This window comes from Salvelinus sp. IW2-2015, linkage group LG6.2, assembly GCF_002910315.2.
Source record: "Salvelinus sp. IW2-2015 linkage group LG6.2, ASM291031v2, whole genome shotgun sequence".
NCBI classification, from domain to species: domain Eukaryota; kingdom Metazoa; phylum Chordata; class Actinopteri; order Salmoniformes; family Salmonidae; genus Salvelinus; species Salvelinus sp. IW2-2015.
The window spans coordinates 14701361-14719128 of record NC_036846.1 but is presented as its reverse complement, the minus strand read 5'-3'; the positions used below and the strand labels follow the sequence as shown (position 1 = coordinate 14719128).

The following is a 17768-nucleotide window of genomic DNA, read 5'->3' as shown; positions in this document are numbered from 1 at the left end:
GCCACCAGCCATACTGCTCGTTCTGTGCATGATTTCCTGCAAGACAGGAATGTCAGTGTTCTGCCATGGCCAGCGAAGAGCCCGGAACTCAATCCCATTGAGCACACCTGGGACCTGTTGGATCGGAGGGTGAGGGCTAGGGCCATTCCCCTCAGAAATGTCCGGGAACTTGCAGGTGCCTTGGTGGAAGAGTGGGGTAACATCTCACAGCAAGAACTGGCAAATCTGGTACAGTCCATGAGGAGGAGATGCACTGCAGTACTTAATGCAGCTGGTGGCCACACCAGATACTGACTGTTACTTTTGACCCCCCTTTGTTCAGGGACACATTATTCCATTTCTGTTAGTCACATGTCTGTGGAACTTGTTCAGTTTATGTCTCAGTTGTTGAATCTTATGTTCATACAAATATTTACACATGTTAAGTTTGCTGAAAATAAACGTAGTTGACAGTGAGGACGTTTATTTTTTTGCTGAGTTTATTAGCCTAAAATAAAAAATCAGCCACAAATACCAATAAAAATGTCAATTGTCTTAACAAAAATTATCTATACTATAGATTACAGGAATGTCAAACTCATTCCATGGAGGGCCTAGTGTTAAACCATGCAAGGGGAGTTCCTTACTAATTAGTGACCTTGATTCATCAATCAAGTACAAGTTTGCAGCAAAAACCCGCAGACACTTGGCCCTCTGTGGAATGTGTGACACATTTGCTCTACAAATTTGTGATTTCTTAATCTGTTCATTCCTTTTCCACAATGGTATTATGTGCGGAGTGCAAATTCAAAAAGGTATAAAAGACTAAGAATAATGATTTGCCTCCTTCAAGTACTTGCCACCCTCCCTCATGCTCACAAACTGAATAAGAAAACTGTCTTTATTCACCAGGCAGGACTTGACAGCAGCAGTCTGGTTAATGCCATGTCTGCCCCAAAGTGGGACGCCTTGCACTTTAGTCATTGTCGGAGCCCTCAGGGGGCAGGAATATCAAGGAATCATGAAAGTTGTGCCCATACGGGCGTAGTCTGTAAACTCCAAACATCATGACCTGCATCTGGTTTGGTGACATTCCGCTGAAGGTGATGGCTAAGTCAGAGCAGCAGCCCTCCACCACGTCCAAGTTTTTTTTGTCCATGCTGTCTTGGATGAGTGAACCCACACTCTTACTGTTGAACAGCCTCTTGCCCTGGATGTCCTCGCCATTCTCTGCAAAGACCCCGGTGTACTTCAGACATATAGCTAATTGTTTCTCCTCGCTCAGCTTCCACAGGGCTCTGCCTCGCTCCGGACACTTGTCCTCGTCCTTGAACACATTCACCAGCCTCTTGAGTGCCTCATAGCTCAGCACGATGCCGCTCTGGTACTCCACGTACTCCAGTTCACCCGATTTCATGGCATGGCCAATGTAGAAGGGCTCGTTGGGGTCCTTTGCCAGAACGAGGTACTTGAGGTTCTCGATGATGGCGAAGGTGGTGGACCGCGCCACGAAGAACCAGCGCAGGTCGCCGGCATTGTCATATGCGTGCTTCAGGGCCTTGCGCAGCTTGGCCCACTCGTCCTGTTCGTTAAGGTCCACCGCTTCCAGAGCTTTGGCTGACTCAGAGCTGTAGAATACGGCGTTGTCGCAGTGTTTACCCCAGGTGTCCTTGGCTGTGGACCAATACACCAGGACAGAAGGCTGAACCATGATGACGCAATAGACTCGCACTCTCTGGCTCAGCTCCATCATCTGGGAATCAGACAGGCTCTGTAGCTCGTCCTTGGTGGGAGCCTTGATGTGGTGGTGGTGGTGGTGGTCCTCTGGGCTGGACTGCATGCCTGGTGTAAAGCTCCCCAACAGGGACAACAACAGGCAGAATGTGCCTCCCAGGGCTATCCCCTTCATAAAGGAGCTGCCTTCCGACAACATGTTTGTCAACAGCACACGCTGAAAGTAGGAACAAACCATTAATTCACCATATTACTAATCAAACTGGATACTCATGACCGTTAAAGAACACGCTAGTTACATACCTAACAAGTGACTGTCATTTCATGTTATTCAAGTTTGTTGCTAGCTAACTGTTACTGTTAGCAAGCTAACTTTTTGCTGTTAGCATTAGCAAGGACATGACTCAACTGTCAGTGCAAACTTATAAAACTATTTAATGGCTGGCTGGCTACCCTAGTTATAACTTGACAAGCAGGTTACAAGTAATGAAGCAAGGCGAATAGCTAGTTAGCTTGATTTCTAGCGAACGTTACAGATAGCTAGCTAGATTAGCTAGTCACAAAAATGCACATCTCATTAAGAGAAACGTTTCAACCCCCCCAAAAAAAAATTAAGAAAGAAAACACTTACCTAAAAACGACTGCAGCTGACAGAGAATTCCCTCCTTTCCTTTTTAGTTTCCACTCCTGTCGAAGGAGGTTTCCGTATGCTGATATACCTCAGGGTTGCACGCTAGCTGTTGGATTTACAAACACAACGAACTTCCGGGTTCTTCTCCTTTGCTATCATGGCGTTCGCACATCTTGTTTGTGAATGCCGCCACCTACTGTGTTCAATCACTTTACATTTGTGATACAAAAAATAAAATGGGGGGGGGGGGGGGGGGAATTGCACACCAACCAACCATACACCTATATACCGCTATTTCATAAAGAATCTCAAAACATCTTATAACTCTTCTTGCAGTAAAATCTCATACACCCAGGTACTTCACTGCAGCTGCCACCCACACTCATTAAAAAAAACACTACCCCATTCCACTACTTTGACTCTATTTTCTCCTGCACCATGCCTATGGCCTGGAAGGATGGGGCACCCCCACTCAACACACCCTGTAACTCTTCAGAAGTCAAATCTCGTTTACCCAAATACTTCTCTGCAGCTGCCACCGCCAACATCTATTTTCTGTGATTTATGTTCCATTTCTGCGATACAGTTGATAACCATTGGTATGAAAGCTAAGAAGCCAACCTTACTGAAGCTCAAAACACTCAATGGCCTCTCCCACTGTACTGACACAAATCTACTACTCACCGGGATCACAGTTGCCAGGTCAAGCAAATATTTCTAGCCCAATGACCACTCAAGACCTGCCCAAAAGGCTTGAAAACTAGCCCAATTAATTTTTTTCACAGCAAGAGAGGAGGCCATATTTTTACATTATCATACATTATCATACATTATCGAGCCAACTAAGAAGGAATATCATAGTAACTTGTAACGACGTTAGAAGCAAAATGTAGGTTTCCTCAAAATAATAATTATTGCAAGATATGACGTGACGTAATAAAGGAATTTGAATATGTGTCAAGAGAAAAGATAATTGCTCTCATTAAACTCACCAGATCATTTGCACAAGGGGGTATGGTATATGGCCTATATACCAAGGGCTGTTCTTAAGCATGACGCAACTCGGAGTGCCTGGATATAGCTGTTAGCCGTGGTATGTTGGCCATATACCGCAAACCCCGGGGGTGCCTTATTGCTAATATAAACTGGTTAGCAACGTAATTACAACAGTAAAAAGTAATATTTTGTCATACCCCTGGTATATGGTCTGTTATAAACTGGGTGGTTCGAACCCTGAATGCTGATTGGCTGACAGCCGTCGTATATCAGACCGTATACCACGGATATGACAAAACATTTATTTTTACTGCTCTAATTACGTTGGTAACCAGTTTATAATAGTAATAAGGTCCCTCAGGGGTTTGTGAGATATGGCCAATATACTAAGGCTAAGGGCTGTACATAGGCACTTTGCGTTGCATCGTGACTAATAACAGCCCTTAGCCGTGGTATATTGGCCATATACCTCACCCCCTCGGGCATTATTGCTTAAATATACCACGGCAATCAGCATTCAGGGCTCGAACCAGGTTTATAATTGTAAATAAATCCTCTTTGCACATGTGCATAACTGTAGATACACCCTACAGATCTCAATCTATGAGCAAGAAAAACTTGGATGAACTGAATTTTTTTTAATGTTAGGCTATTTTCTGGCAATTTTGCTGTTATTATGTGCCAAATGTTAAGACTACAAATGGCCCATTTGCGAGATTTATGTATCATTCCAATAGGTATAGGCTACAGACTAAAATCTTGGTTTATGATTGTAATTAAGTTTTGCCATGGTTTGCTTTGATAAAAGCAGGTATACTATAGCCCCTGATAGGCAGGCATACATCTCATTTCAGATAGTCTACAGTAGCCTAGACAAGATGTAGGCAAGATGTGAACTGAACGATTTAGCAGCTTGCTTAGTTCAAATTAAAATACTAATTTATTCAACATGAATAGCGAGTTGATGAAGAGGTAAGAAGTGCTTGTGTTTATCAATAGCCTGCTGGAATAGGTTACTGAGAATGGGGTAATCATTTCAATCACTGAATTAAATATTAATAATATGTATATGAACTGAATATACTTGTCAACAACAGCCAGTGTTTACTTTTTAGAATTTGTTTTACCTGTAGCCTAATCTGACAACTGTTACCGTCAATCTGATGCGCTCTATCAACTGATCGGCAATTGCGATAACTTTGAAAATGTAAAATTTAATTAACTAAACATGTCCATTAGTAATTGCATAGTAACACAATGCTACAACAACAATAAACTGAAGTTATAGGCTATATTTATTAAATTAGTTTGCCAGCTCCAGGTAGGCTACACAAGTGCCACAAATTGATTTGCAATGACTACAGTGATATCGTAATTTCAACAAATCTATTGTATCAAATGGTAGCCTACAAGGACATACACATTAAGGCTACTTGATGGCCAACAGAGGCAAATGTATAATTCTTCACATTTAGCCTAATGTCAGTCTCATTGAGGCCTTTTCCCCATAAAAAGAACCACGCGAGGGAGTACCATAACTTCACATTTCCATTCGGGCAGCCCCCGAGACCGAATAACTGAACATGCATAAAGCACTTCGCTTGATACCGTTTTCTTTGAAATTAAGCAGTCGACATTAGAATGCAGTTTAAACCACCTCCGAGCGAATTTATGTAATGCGCTCTAGTGCGCCCAACGTCTTTTTCCAGTGCTTTGTCTCCATTATTTCTTGATGTGCATCAGTTCTAGTGTATTAATGTTTTATAGAAGATGGGTTGGAAATAGGTGTCTCCATAATGACAATATACCCTACCTACAACTGGTAAAAAGTTATATATATATATAATATATATATATAGATAGATATTTAAGATAAATGGCATGGCGGCCGGGGTGCAATTTAGAAGTAGCCTAAAAACCCGGGCAAAATACATTTTCACCCGCTACATCGTTTTCAAAGTAGCCCAAACGCAGGTAAACCGCGAACAAGGAAACACTGACTGGGATCATCTCAGGGTTCTTCATCCACTTCCGGGTTCGGAAGTCATGTGACTCACTTATAATTGACAGTTCATCTCTGTGGCGGTGTGATAAAAAGCTAAAGATGATGTCTTATGTCAACTTAAACTGTGTTGAATATATAAAATTCCAGTTATGTTGATGCAAACCAGATTCAAAGCCATGGTACAAACTTACATGGATGACATAACTCGTCATATAACATTTTATTTTATATAGCCTTACATTGAAATTAGACTTTGACACATCATACATTGTTTTTATTTTGAAATTGAGCACCACAATATTGTATGGAGGAAGTTCTTCTTGCTTTCATCACAATTTTTTCAGCAAAATGTTTCACCTAAGAATGAGCAGATGAGATGATGTACACCAGGTGTGTCAAACTCATTCCATGGAGGGCCTAGTGTCTGCAGGTTTTTGTTTTTTCCTTTCAATTAAGCCCTAGACAACCAGGTGTGGGGAGTTCCTTACTAATCAGTGACCTTAATTCATCAATGAAGTACAAGGGGGGAGCTAAAACCCACAGCCACTCGGGCCCCCAAGGAGATTGACACCTGTGATGTTTTGCGAGACACCAGATTGTTTTCAACAGCAATTTCAGAAACCTGTGCAGACACGCTTATGATAACCTTATCAATCACTTACAACAGTCTGGGCCTTTTGATCATACTCCTATTTCCTGTTTATTAGAAACCTTTCATTTTGACAAAGAGACCGCTAAAACCCAGAGCAATGACACACCACCCTATGTCATTCTTTGTGCCCTTTTGAACTTTAATGTTCTATTTTCTACGGATCACAAGGTTATGTATGATCAAGGTTATGTGTGAAATGTAAATGATTGGATAGTTTTGCAAATACATATATAACAATATTTATTTATTTATTTATGTACAACATTCAAATGACTTCCCATATAAACTGACATTAGAAAAGCAGGGCACACAATTATCTTTGCCAGTAATTGGGTGTTGCTTCATGTTAGGATAATGAGAAATGGCTGAAGACTACTGAGTGAGCGATTTCCCTGACGCTTGCCTAATGATGGTCTCTAAACACAAAATGATGTAGACAACTGTTCCTTAAAGGGGTACAAATGCTTGTCTCTTTAGTGGAACCCTGTAAGGTATGCCCATTGTACCTTTAGTTATAGGTACATAATTGTACCCTCGCAGTTCATACCATTAAGAGCCAATAGTATACTTTAGGGCAGTGGTTCTCAACTTGGGGTACTAAAATGCAGATGAGAGGGTACTTCAGGAGTACTCCAGCCAGAGTAAAATTCATTTGGTGGTACTGTAACCAGTTTGGGAACCACTGCCTCAGGGGATGAAACATGGTTGTTGCATTCAATGGCTTTCAGTCCTGTAGCCTTCACCAAGTGCCTAAGTTAATATTTTATCATAGAAATTAAACTTTTTATGACAATACATTACATATATCATAAATCCATACTTTGACAGTCTAATTTTATCCCAACACAGTGGTCGGAAATCAGTAAGTTACATTATGCTGGCTTGCAAAGTGATATTCATTCCTGTTTGAAGTGAGGAAATCCCAAAATGTGAACTTTTAATCACCCATAACCTGCATTTAGCATGACTGCCACAGTAGGAATATTTTTAAATGAGACTACCTAAACCATTTAAACAGGAACAACTATCTTAGTAACGGGTGCAATAATTACTAATAGATTAGGTTAGTAATTTAAAAAATAATGTTTTTTGTCTTTGTGTAACATAAGATCAATCTATCAATCAATCAATGTACATGCAAAAACACACAATCTGCTTCTAAAAACAAACATGTTGAAAAACCAAAAAAACAACTAGCAATGCAGCATGCTGGGAAATATGCTAATGAAGGGTGTGGTTTTGCACCCTAACCATACCCTTTTTTCTGAGAGTGTAAGACAAAGGGTAAGACAAATAAAATAAACAAAGAGACCACAACATATTTCTAAAGAGTCTCTGTGCTTAAAAGGGGCCTTGATTAGAACAGTGATACATGTTGTTCCACCATGTTGTCTGGGATAGGATGAACAACCTATTAGAACAAGAAAATGGTTTCAGTCACATATAAAGCATTTGAGGATGCTGACTGGCCACTGATTGCTATTGGAGAAAAAATATTTGTAGTGCCCTCTGAACAAGCAGAGATAGGCCCCAGTTGCTTTGACAGAGTCCCCTGAATTGTGTCTATGACGATGGGCCCATCACGTCAAAACCATTAAGACTGAGACTGGGTGACATGACGATGTATCGATCCCGTAGTGATGGATGGTCGAGTAAGATATAAAAGTGAAGTTCCCAGTCAAGGTAAAGTAGTGCAGTCCAGAGCCACCTAAGCTATTGTCATCATGCTGTCCTTAGCACTGTTCTACATTTTAGCTGTTATTTGCACTGCTCTACCACTGTATCCAGACACAAGCCTGGAACCCCAAGAAGGTAGGCAAGAGAATCTGTGGTGTCTTTGAATTCTTTTGATCTGACCATGTCTATGATGTTCTATTTTAGGGCATGTCTAGCTGAACCTTCCTTATGAGACATACTGTAAGATGTCTAGTCTTTTCTTGGTGTCATTTATAGTGTTTATATTTCTGGTATTCATTCTTAGATCCTTATGCATAATGTTGTGAGGGCAATGTTGAACTCTGAAAGTCTCAGTTCATTATCGACAACCATGTCAAAAGTTTGGACACAGTTACTCATTCAAGGGTTTTTCTATATTTTTAGATCAAAACTATGAAATAACACATATAGAATCATGTAGTAACCAAAAAAGTGTTAAACAAATCAAAATATATTTTATATTTGAGATTCTTCAAAGTAGCCACCTTTTGCCTTGATGACAGCTTTGCACACTCTTGGCATTCTCTCAACCAGCTTCTTCAAGAATGCTTTTCCAACAGTCTTGAAGGAGTTCCCACATATGCTGAACACTTGTTAGCTGCTTTTCTCAATTCAAATCAAATCATCAAATCACATTTTATTTGTCACATACACATGGTTAGCAGATGTTAATGCGAGTGTAGCGAAATGCTTGTGCTTCTAGTTCCGACAATGCAGTAATAACCAACAAGTAATCTAACCTAACAATTCCACAACTACTACCTTATACACACAAGTGTAAAGGGATAAAGAATATGTACATAAAGATAAATGAATACGGTATAGGCAAGATGCAGTAGATGGTATAGAGTACAGTATATACATATGAGATGAGTAATGTAGGGTATATAAACATAAAGTGGCATAGTTTAAAGTGGCTAGTGATACATGTATTACATAAAGATGGCAAGATGCAGTAGATGATATAGAGTACAGTATACACATATACATATGAGATGAGTAATGTAGGGTATGTAAACATTATATTAAGTGGCATTGTTTAAAGTGGCATACCACAATCACCTGACCTCAATTTGGTTGAGGTCAGGTGATTGTGGAGGCCAGGTCATCTGATGCAGCACTCCATCACTCTCCTTCTTGGTCAAATAGCCCTTACACAGCCTGGAGGTGTGTTGGGCATGGTCCTGTTGAAAAACAAATGATAGACCCACTAAGTGCAAACCAGATGGGATGGCGTATCGCTGCAGAATGCTGTGGTAGCCATGCTGGTTAAGTGTGCCTTGAATTCTAAATAAATCACAGACAGTGTCACCAGCAAAGCACCATCACAATTCTTCCTCCATGCTTCACGGTGGGAACCACACATGTGGAGATCATCTGTTCATCTACTCTGCGTCTCACAAAGACACGGCGGTTGGAACCAAAAATCTCAAATTTGGACTCATCAGTCCAAAGGACAGATTTCCACCGGTCTAATGTCCATTGCTTGTGTGTCTTGGCCCAAGCAAGTCTCTTCTTTTTATTGGTGTCCTTTAGTAGTGGTTTCTTTGCAGCAATGTGAGATGTGAGATGTGTCTGTTACTTGAACTCTGTGAAGCATTTATTTGTGCTGCAGTTTCTGAGGCTGGTAACTCTAATGAACTTATCCTCTGCAGCAGAGGTAACTCCGGGTCTTCCTTTCCTGTGGTGGTTTCATCATAGCACTTGATGGTTTTTGCGACTGCACTTGAAGAAACTTTCAAAGTTCTTGAAATTTTCTGGATTGACTGACCTTCATGTCTTAAAGTAATGATGGACTGTTGTTTCTCTTTGCTTATTTGAGCTGTTCTTGCCATAATATGGACTTGGTCTTTTACCAAATAGGGCTATCTTCTGTATACCTCCCCTACCTTGTAACAACACAACTGATTGGCTCAAACACATTAAGAAGGAAAGACATTCCTCAAATTAACTTTTAACAAGGCACACCTGTTAATTGAAATGCATTCCAGGTGACTAGCTCATGAAGCTGGTTGAGAGAATGCCAAGAGTGTGCAAAGCTGTCATCAAGGCTGTCACGCCCTGACCGTAGATTGCTTTGTATGTTTCTATTTTTAGTTTGGTCAGGGTGTGATGTGGGTGGGTATTCTATGTTGTAGGTCTAGGTTTTCCGTTTCTATGTGTTTGGCCTGGTATGGTTCTCAATCAGAGGCAGCTGTCTATCGTTGTCTCTGATTGAGAGCCATACTTAGGTAGCCTGTTTTCCCACTTGTGTTTGTGGCTGGTTATTTTCTGGTTAATGTTTGTTGCACCTGTCAGAACTGTTCGTTGGTCGTTTTTTTGTTTGTGTATTCATTTTTGATTAAAAGTATTATGGATACGTACCACGCTGCACTTTGGTCCTCCTCTCCTTCTCCCGACGACTTTCGTTACAAAGGCAAAGGGTGGCTATAAAATATATTTTGATTTGTTTAACACTTTTTTGTTTACTACATGATTTCATGTGTGTTATTTCATAGTTTTGATGTCTTCACTATTATTCTACAATAAAGAAAAACCCTTGAATGAGTAGGTGTTCTAAAACTTTTGACCGGTAGTATAGGTCTAACACATCAGTCGGAATTGCAATACAAGATATATATAAAAATGGCCGTGTCTCTTCACAGTCTCTTTGTGCAGTAAGGTGTCCTTTTATCTGTTTTTTTAAACTGGTTATTTTGCTAGCTTGAGTTACCTGGGGTGTCAGAATTCCATGTAATCATGGCTCTATTTAATATTGTGCATTTCCCAGCCTCTGTTCTGGAACTTGGGACTGTGAAGAGACCTCTGGTTACATGTCTTGTGTTGTACCGATGACTGACCGAACTGTGTGCCAACTGCTTGAACAGACAGCTCGGTACCGTCAACACATCAATACCTCTCACAAAGACCAATAGTGATGCAGTCAATCTCTCCTCAACTTTGAGCCAGGAGGGACTGACATGCATGTTACTGACACTTTCCGTCTGTGTTCATCTAAGTGCGATACGTTCTGGACCAACTGCAATTGTCCTATGTCTTTCTTTGCAGCACATGACCACACAGCTGGGCATTAGTCCAATCTGGTCGACACGGATGTCAAGAAGGCAGAGCAATGCCCAATCATGGACAAACCTTTTCCCATTTTAGCAACCATTGAGTGTTTTGACAATGAAAGCTTGCTATCTAGGGTTACACCCAGCAGTTTAGTCTCCTCAACTTGCTCAATAGCCACATTATTCAATAATAGATCTAAACGAGGTTTAGCGTTGAGCGAGTGATTTGTCCCAAAAATTATGCTTTTAGTTTTTGAGATATTTAGCACCAGCCTATTGCCAGTTACCCATTCTAAAACTGACTGGAGCTCTATGTTAAGTGTCTCAGTTATTTATTTTACGGTTGCAGCCGACATGCATACTGTTGAATCGTCAGCGTACATAGACACATTTTTTGGTTACTACATGATTCCATGTTTGTTATTTCATATTTTTGATGTCTTCACTATTATTCTACAACGTAGAAAATAGTAAAAATAAAGAAAAACCCTTGAATGAATATGTGTCCAAACTTTTGTCTGATACTGTGGGTCTACCATAGATGACAAATGGGGATAGATTTTCCTCTGAGAACATTGAAGGCAATAGCTATTTTGACAGTTAACTTCAGTCGGAGTCTGGATTTTTAACACCAGTTTTGAGTAACATGACATTGTGTTTACTGGAACTTTCAGCAATGGTGTGAATCTCAGTACTGAGATAATACTGTTTGATTATTGAGAGCTGTTTGTTCTGAGCAGTGCTGATCCAGCAGTTGGTTGCAGAGGTGGAGGATGGAGAGAACACTGAACTGACTGACCAAAGAGAGGTGAAGAATCTCTACCCTCTCCTGCTGCAGCTCGATGGAGTCAGGGATACATGGAATAAAGCAGGTGAGGAGAGTGTATGTGAATGTTCTGAAATCCCATGACTCTTTGTCGTATGCAGAGGAGTTAGTCAAAAGGACAGTTGGTTTTATTCTAAGCAGCTAGTCACCCATATAACGTGATGAGGTCTATCTTTACTGGGTTTATTTTCTCAATTTTCCTTCAGGAGCTAAAGATTCTGTGCAGCAGGATAAATTTGTCAACATGGTAAGTGTGCTAGACATTTCTATTGACTGTGTGATACAAAAGAACCCTCTGGTGCACCTGTTCTATTCTGTTAGATTCTATATGGATCAATGTGTAATAAAATATATTCTGTCTGTTTTTTTAGGTTGATGATCTGAAGGTGGTGGTGTTGAAGCTCGCTGCAGCCGACAAGCTTCGCTCTCAGGGCTTCCTTCGATCGGAGCAGACCTTGCCGAAAACTAACAAGAGAGGTGAGTAAAAACAACGTTATCCTGGACCGACTCTGACCGACTCTGTCGCAACACCTTTCCTTATGTGTTCCTTATGCTCATAGTAAGAGCAGGTGTTTGCTGAGGACAATTGAAAGCACAGTATCACGTCAACAACTTAAGAAAATACCATATATATGCTGGCATATTTACAATGCAATAAAGTGTTTGGTAAGGATGTTTAACTAAGGACTGTCTCGTCGAAGGTGAGATGGAGTAACTACCCATTGGGCACACACTGGTTGAAGCAATGTTGTTTATTGAACTAACGTGGAATAGACGTTGAAATAACGTCTGTGCCCGGTGGGTATAGCCTGGCAGGATACAAACAGTAGATGATGTAACATGATAGGACTCATGAAGGCAGAATTGATGCTCAGTTCCTTGACATGTGTCTATCTTTGTCGCTTTCTTCCCTGGATAGCATGCTTCTGGAAATACTGTGTGACAAACTAGAAGCTGTGCGGTGAAGGAGGATAAGAGACGTTTCGACGATGCCTGGACAATAACACCTTATCTTGCCACCCTCGCCCCAAGCTGTGTCCCTTATTACATATTAAACGTACATCCCCAACACAATGTTTATACTTATAACCCTAGACTAAATTATTTATGAAAATATATTTTTTAATCCGGTTGAAAAGGGCCTTGCGTTGAGACTGGCTGACAATAAAATGAAATGTATCGTGTGGATTGAACGGAACAACTTTGTTTTTGAGAGACCAACACTGTGTAAGATTGCATATCAATTTCTATACAAATACACAACGTACATGCCTCGAACCAATGCTTGGAAGCAGAATGAAGTCAACAACATTAAACACTAAAATTAGACGTCAACTATATTTCAGTTGACTAATTTAGAAATGCACAGTAAATACACATTTTGTGTAATCATACCACATAAATCACTGACTGCATATACTGTATATGGGATGCTTTGAAATGATCAGCAAACACACTCACACACACACACACACACACACACACACACACACACACACACACACACACACACACACACACACACACACACACACACACACACACACACACACACACACACACACACACACACTTATTTACATGCTAATTGACTGTAGTCTTGTTGGTGAGAGCTTAATATTCTGAGTGGTAATGGTAACCATCAACAATAGGTTTTGTATCACTAGTTTCAATCACACATAAACATAATTAGAATACACTCATATATTCTTATAGTATGGGTGTACAGGTCATAAACAACATGTAAGAAATATATATTTACACTATGGACAAAGAAACTCACTAAATTAGATAAACAGTCAAATTGTACACTTGGCCTATTTAGTGTGGCATATAATGAAATTTGCCAGTATAATTACATGAAATAAATAGTCTGTACTTGTCTTCATACATAGACCTTAGTTACTGTAGCAGCCTACTATTACACACTCTGTAAAACATATGGCATTGTCGTTCATCTTGTGCATGCCCTATAGTGCTAAATTAACATAATGCACATTAAGCAGGAGGGGGTCTCTTTGTGAACTTTGATTTCTAGAATGCCTATCTGCATCCTCATGCAGGAATTTATAAATGTTGATTTTTAAACAGTTGACATGAGATATTTCAATAATGATTGCTGGCCCCTCCCAAAATTCCTTCATGTTTTGTGAATGGGTTACCATTTCCATGGTAACAATAAAAGAGGAAATGTTGTGTAATAGTTGTGTAATGGTTGTGTAATTGTTGGCTAAAGATTGGTTATAGGTTTACAGCCTCTTATTGGCTACGTCCAGGTAAGCCTTCTCGATCTCAATGTTGGCAGGGCAGGTCTGACTGAACTCCTCCCTCTCGTAGGCATTGTTCAGGTACCTCCATACACCAGTGAACTGGACCGGGATGTCAAAGTCACAGTACTTCTTGGCAGCAATCTATCAAATAAAACCAAACCAAATAAAACCAAACCAAAACAGTTGAATTGTGAGACACTATAAACAATAATAGTCATATTACACTATTAAAGTAATGGAGAATATGTGCGGAGAATGTTCCCAATGGTTCAAAATGGAGTTATACTTCTCCTAGGATTTTTAAAAGTTTATTTAAATTGAACCTTTATTTAACTAAGCAAGTCAGTTAAGAACAAATTCTTATTTACAATGACTGCCTACCAGGGAACAGTGAGTTAACTGCCTTGTTCAGATTTTTACACTGTCAGCTGGGAGATTCGATCTAGCAACCTTTCAGTTACTGGCCCAACGCTCTAACCACTAGGCTACCTGCCACCCCAAAATTATTAGAAAGTAAGGATTAGAAAGTAAGGATGGGCCCTGTCATTGCATATGTTGTGTACTATAGTCATAAGATATGCCTAATACCAGAAAATAATCAAATTAATATTTCAAACCGTTTATGTCATATGCCTATTTGTCTCACCTTGATGACATGCAGCTTGGGCAGCAGGTTGCAGTCTGCCAGGGTGAGATGGTTGCCATCCAGGAACTTCCTCTTGGAGACAAGGATGTTTTCTCTGGAGTTTTGGTTAATCTCTTCAGGGACGGGGGAGGTCAGGTAGAGATCCAGACGCTTGAACTCCCGCAGCAGCGCCTTCTCATGGACTATGAATTTCGAGAGACACAGGCATGTATGTCAGACAGGTCTGGAGCTTTGGAGATATTCCTTATGGATAAAATTCCTTATGGCCCTAAAATTCACATCAAACCAGCATTTCATTAAGGCATACGCCATTGCCAGTGTGCTTTAATAACTGAATCATGGGCATTGTTGGAATTCCATTAGTATATTTAATTGTCATATTTTCCATTGCCTCATAAGACATGGTCTAATCTAAAACATGAATGTGGACTGACTGAAACTTTACTTACAAGTACTGTTGGCTGGGCTATTCTTGATGAAAGCAGAAAACTTGGCGAAAATGTCAGCGCCCACGTCAAAGGACTCTTTGCTGAGTGGGCTAAGGTGTGGATACCTGAAGGGAGTGGGACGAGAGGAGTATGAGTTTGTTTGAAGAAGGTTAGTGCCATTCACTTTTTCTTTAATATAATAATACTTTACCTGGGAGGGGCCAATGTCTGTTCCAGAAACTCCTCGATCTTGATAAAGTCCGTCTTGAGGGTGCCGTTGTACAGGAGGAACGGAGGGTTGGTCCCAGGTGCCAAATCCTTCAGCTCGGCTGGTTTTCTAGAGTGTACCAGGGCAGGGTTGGGTGGAGAGTTGGGCAAAGGGCAGGAAAAAAGAAAGGGAGTAGACATGGTCATATATGGGTTCATTCCAGCTTTATATCAATAGATACCATGCTTAATCATTCATTGACACAGTCACAACGAACACAAAGGTTATCAAGCCATGATTCTAGCAATCTATGATTCAGTAAGTAAAACACACTGGCATGGGAGTGGCTACTCAATCACTCAATTATCAGCATCCTTTCAACGTTTCCTGATCCTATTTGCTCACTGGTAATGGGCCTGAGAAATTCACACAAGAAAGGGGATAGATTAAGAAAAGGTGTTTGTTCAATTCTACACAGAGCTCTTTCTCCTTTCTGCAAATGTTTTAGCCTTTCAAGCCGCGCCCTCTATCACCTCTCTGTATCACACCCCATTAAACAGTTTGGTTTCTGAAAAACATCCTTGTTCTTGCTGAACTCTGTATAGAGCCCTGTGTGAGGGGACCTTTAAACAGATGAACATGAATTGGAAGGGCGGGAGGCCAGGGAGGCGGGGGCTTACTTCCTCATGTCGACGGTTGTCACGGTGAACTTGACTCCTTTTAGCCACAGGACCATGAAGAGCCTCTGGCAGAAGGGGCAGTTGCCCATGTTCTCTCCATCGTGGCCAGCCTGAAAGACAAGCAGCATTATTTTTTGAGTTTAGGTTTAGTTATAGCCTGTTGCCAAATCTGTTTGTGCTGTCTTGCCAACTCCTAGGGTCATTGTCACACCAAACAATGACCATAGTAGTTGGCAAAACAATATTAACACATCTGGGATGAGGCTAGTTTAGTGGTAGTTTATTTCACAGACAGTAATATACGATAACTCCTCAAACACAGAAGACTCATGGTCACACATAAGATAGGGAGCCCTATTCAAATTCCAATGGTTGATGTTGACATTGTCCATGTTATCCACAACAGTAAGTCCTGATCTCCTGCCTTATCATGCAATTCATATTAATCTCATGACCAAAGACACAAATACACACACTTGTAGTGTTGGGACTGGCTGGGTTATTTTAGGAACTGCTACTTGAGAGGAAAAGCAGGCATTGAGTTGGAGATGAAGCTTACAGAAATTGACATGGGCTCTCCTCAGTGCCCACCTATTGCACAGAGTCTGATAGGGTAGTGTGTGTGTGTGTGTGTGTGTGCATGTGCTTTAAATATGTACCATTATGTACTGTACGTAGATACAGTCCATATCTACTTATTTGCAGTCTTATTTCAGTTTTGAGAATGTGCATATGTGTGTTAGAGGATGTGTGTGTGTCAGTGTGTGTGTGTGTGTGTGTGTGTGTGCCTGCCTCAGCGGGGGGCCAGGCGTTCCTAGTGTGCTGCCTGCTCCTCCAGGGCATGTGGTGATAAGGTGGCCTCCAGTGTCTGGTGTCATTACACAGTGATAAAGGCCACCCTCACTCTCACTGACCCACACACACACACACGACACACCACACACAACACACACACACACACACACACACACACACACACACAACACACACACACACACACACACACACACACACACACACACACACACACACACACACACACACACCACACACACACACACACACACACACACACACACACACACACATGTTTGTGTTCACACACACACACACACTACCCTCTCAGAGTGCTGTTAAGTGAACATGAAATCTTTGTGTTTACCCATCCCGAACACAACACTACAAGCATTGAGCCATTCTGTGAAATAGAGGCTATGGCTGAAGTGGCTGAAGCTTTACATTACATCTTGTACATTTCATTAGCTTTCACATGAAACAATTTTGCGGTATGTTTTTCCTGTATTACAATCATCACACCATTTACATCTTTTCACATATTGTTGAAATTATATTCATAGACTGTATGTTAGAATTAATACAAATTATTAATTTCTTATTCTAAACTAAAGGACGAACACAATACTGACCTTTATGAAGAGTTCAATAGTCGGGTCTTTGTCGGAGTTCTGTCGCTGAGCCATTCTTTTCAAAAGCTGTGCTGTGTTGTGCAAAGTTCAGAAATGCTTCTCCAACAAGTGTCCTCAGGTCTCAGCAAAACAAACCTGTTAACTCTGAAGACTCCAAGTCCATGGAAGTAAAACGTCACTCTTCCCTTGAGTCTTCTATATATCTCCGTGCTCTAGTGTGCTGGTTTATATATGGATCTTAGGAGGCAGTGTAAGACCCTTGTAGCTGGGACGTTTTGTTTTGTGGGCTCCTTGAGGCTATCACTCTGAACACACTTTAAACGCAGGAGGAGGGGGAGGGCCCTGAGGATGGGCGTGGTCCTCTCTCATATAAACACAGTGCCAAGCTCTCTCTATGAGGAGAGCCTAAAATAGGTCCTAGTACTTGTCAGTTAATAATGGTTAATCAAACAATGTAGAAGTATAGTTTCACCATGTGACATAAAACCATCATATCCCCCTATAATGCCAACTGTAG

At 40.8% G+C, this 17768-nt stretch overlaps 2 protein-coding genes across 2 annotated transcripts; both read right to left on the bottom strand.

Annotated features, from left to right (window-relative positions):
- Positions 1 to 457: 457 nt before the first annotated feature.
- Positions 458 to 2477, bottom strand: LOC111965862 (C1GALT1-specific chaperone 1). The gene is made up of 2 exons (XM_023990242.2): positions 2345 to 2477; positions 458 to 1930 (listed from the first exon to the last, which is right to left on the bottom strand). Exon 2 carries the CDS (start codon positions 1910 to 1912, stop codon positions 956 to 958), a length of 957 nt encoding a protein of 318 aa, XP_023846010.1. The 5' UTR covers positions 1913 to 1930; positions 2345 to 2477; the 3' UTR covers positions 458 to 955.
- A 9852-nt stretch (positions 2478 to 12329) lies between these two features.
- On the bottom strand, positions 12330 to 17558 carry LOC111965861 (chloride intracellular channel protein 2-like). The gene is made up of 6 exons (XM_023990241.2): positions 17252 to 17558; positions 15825 to 15934; positions 15148 to 15273; positions 14958 to 15061; positions 14509 to 14690; positions 12330 to 14003 (listed from the first exon to the last, which is right to left on the bottom strand). Exons 1-6 carry the CDS (start codon positions 17303 to 17305, stop codon positions 13842 to 13844), a joined length of 738 nt encoding a protein of 245 aa, XP_023846009.1. The 5' UTR covers positions 17306 to 17558; the 3' UTR covers positions 12330 to 13841.
- Positions 17559 to 17768: the final 210 nt, after the last annotated feature.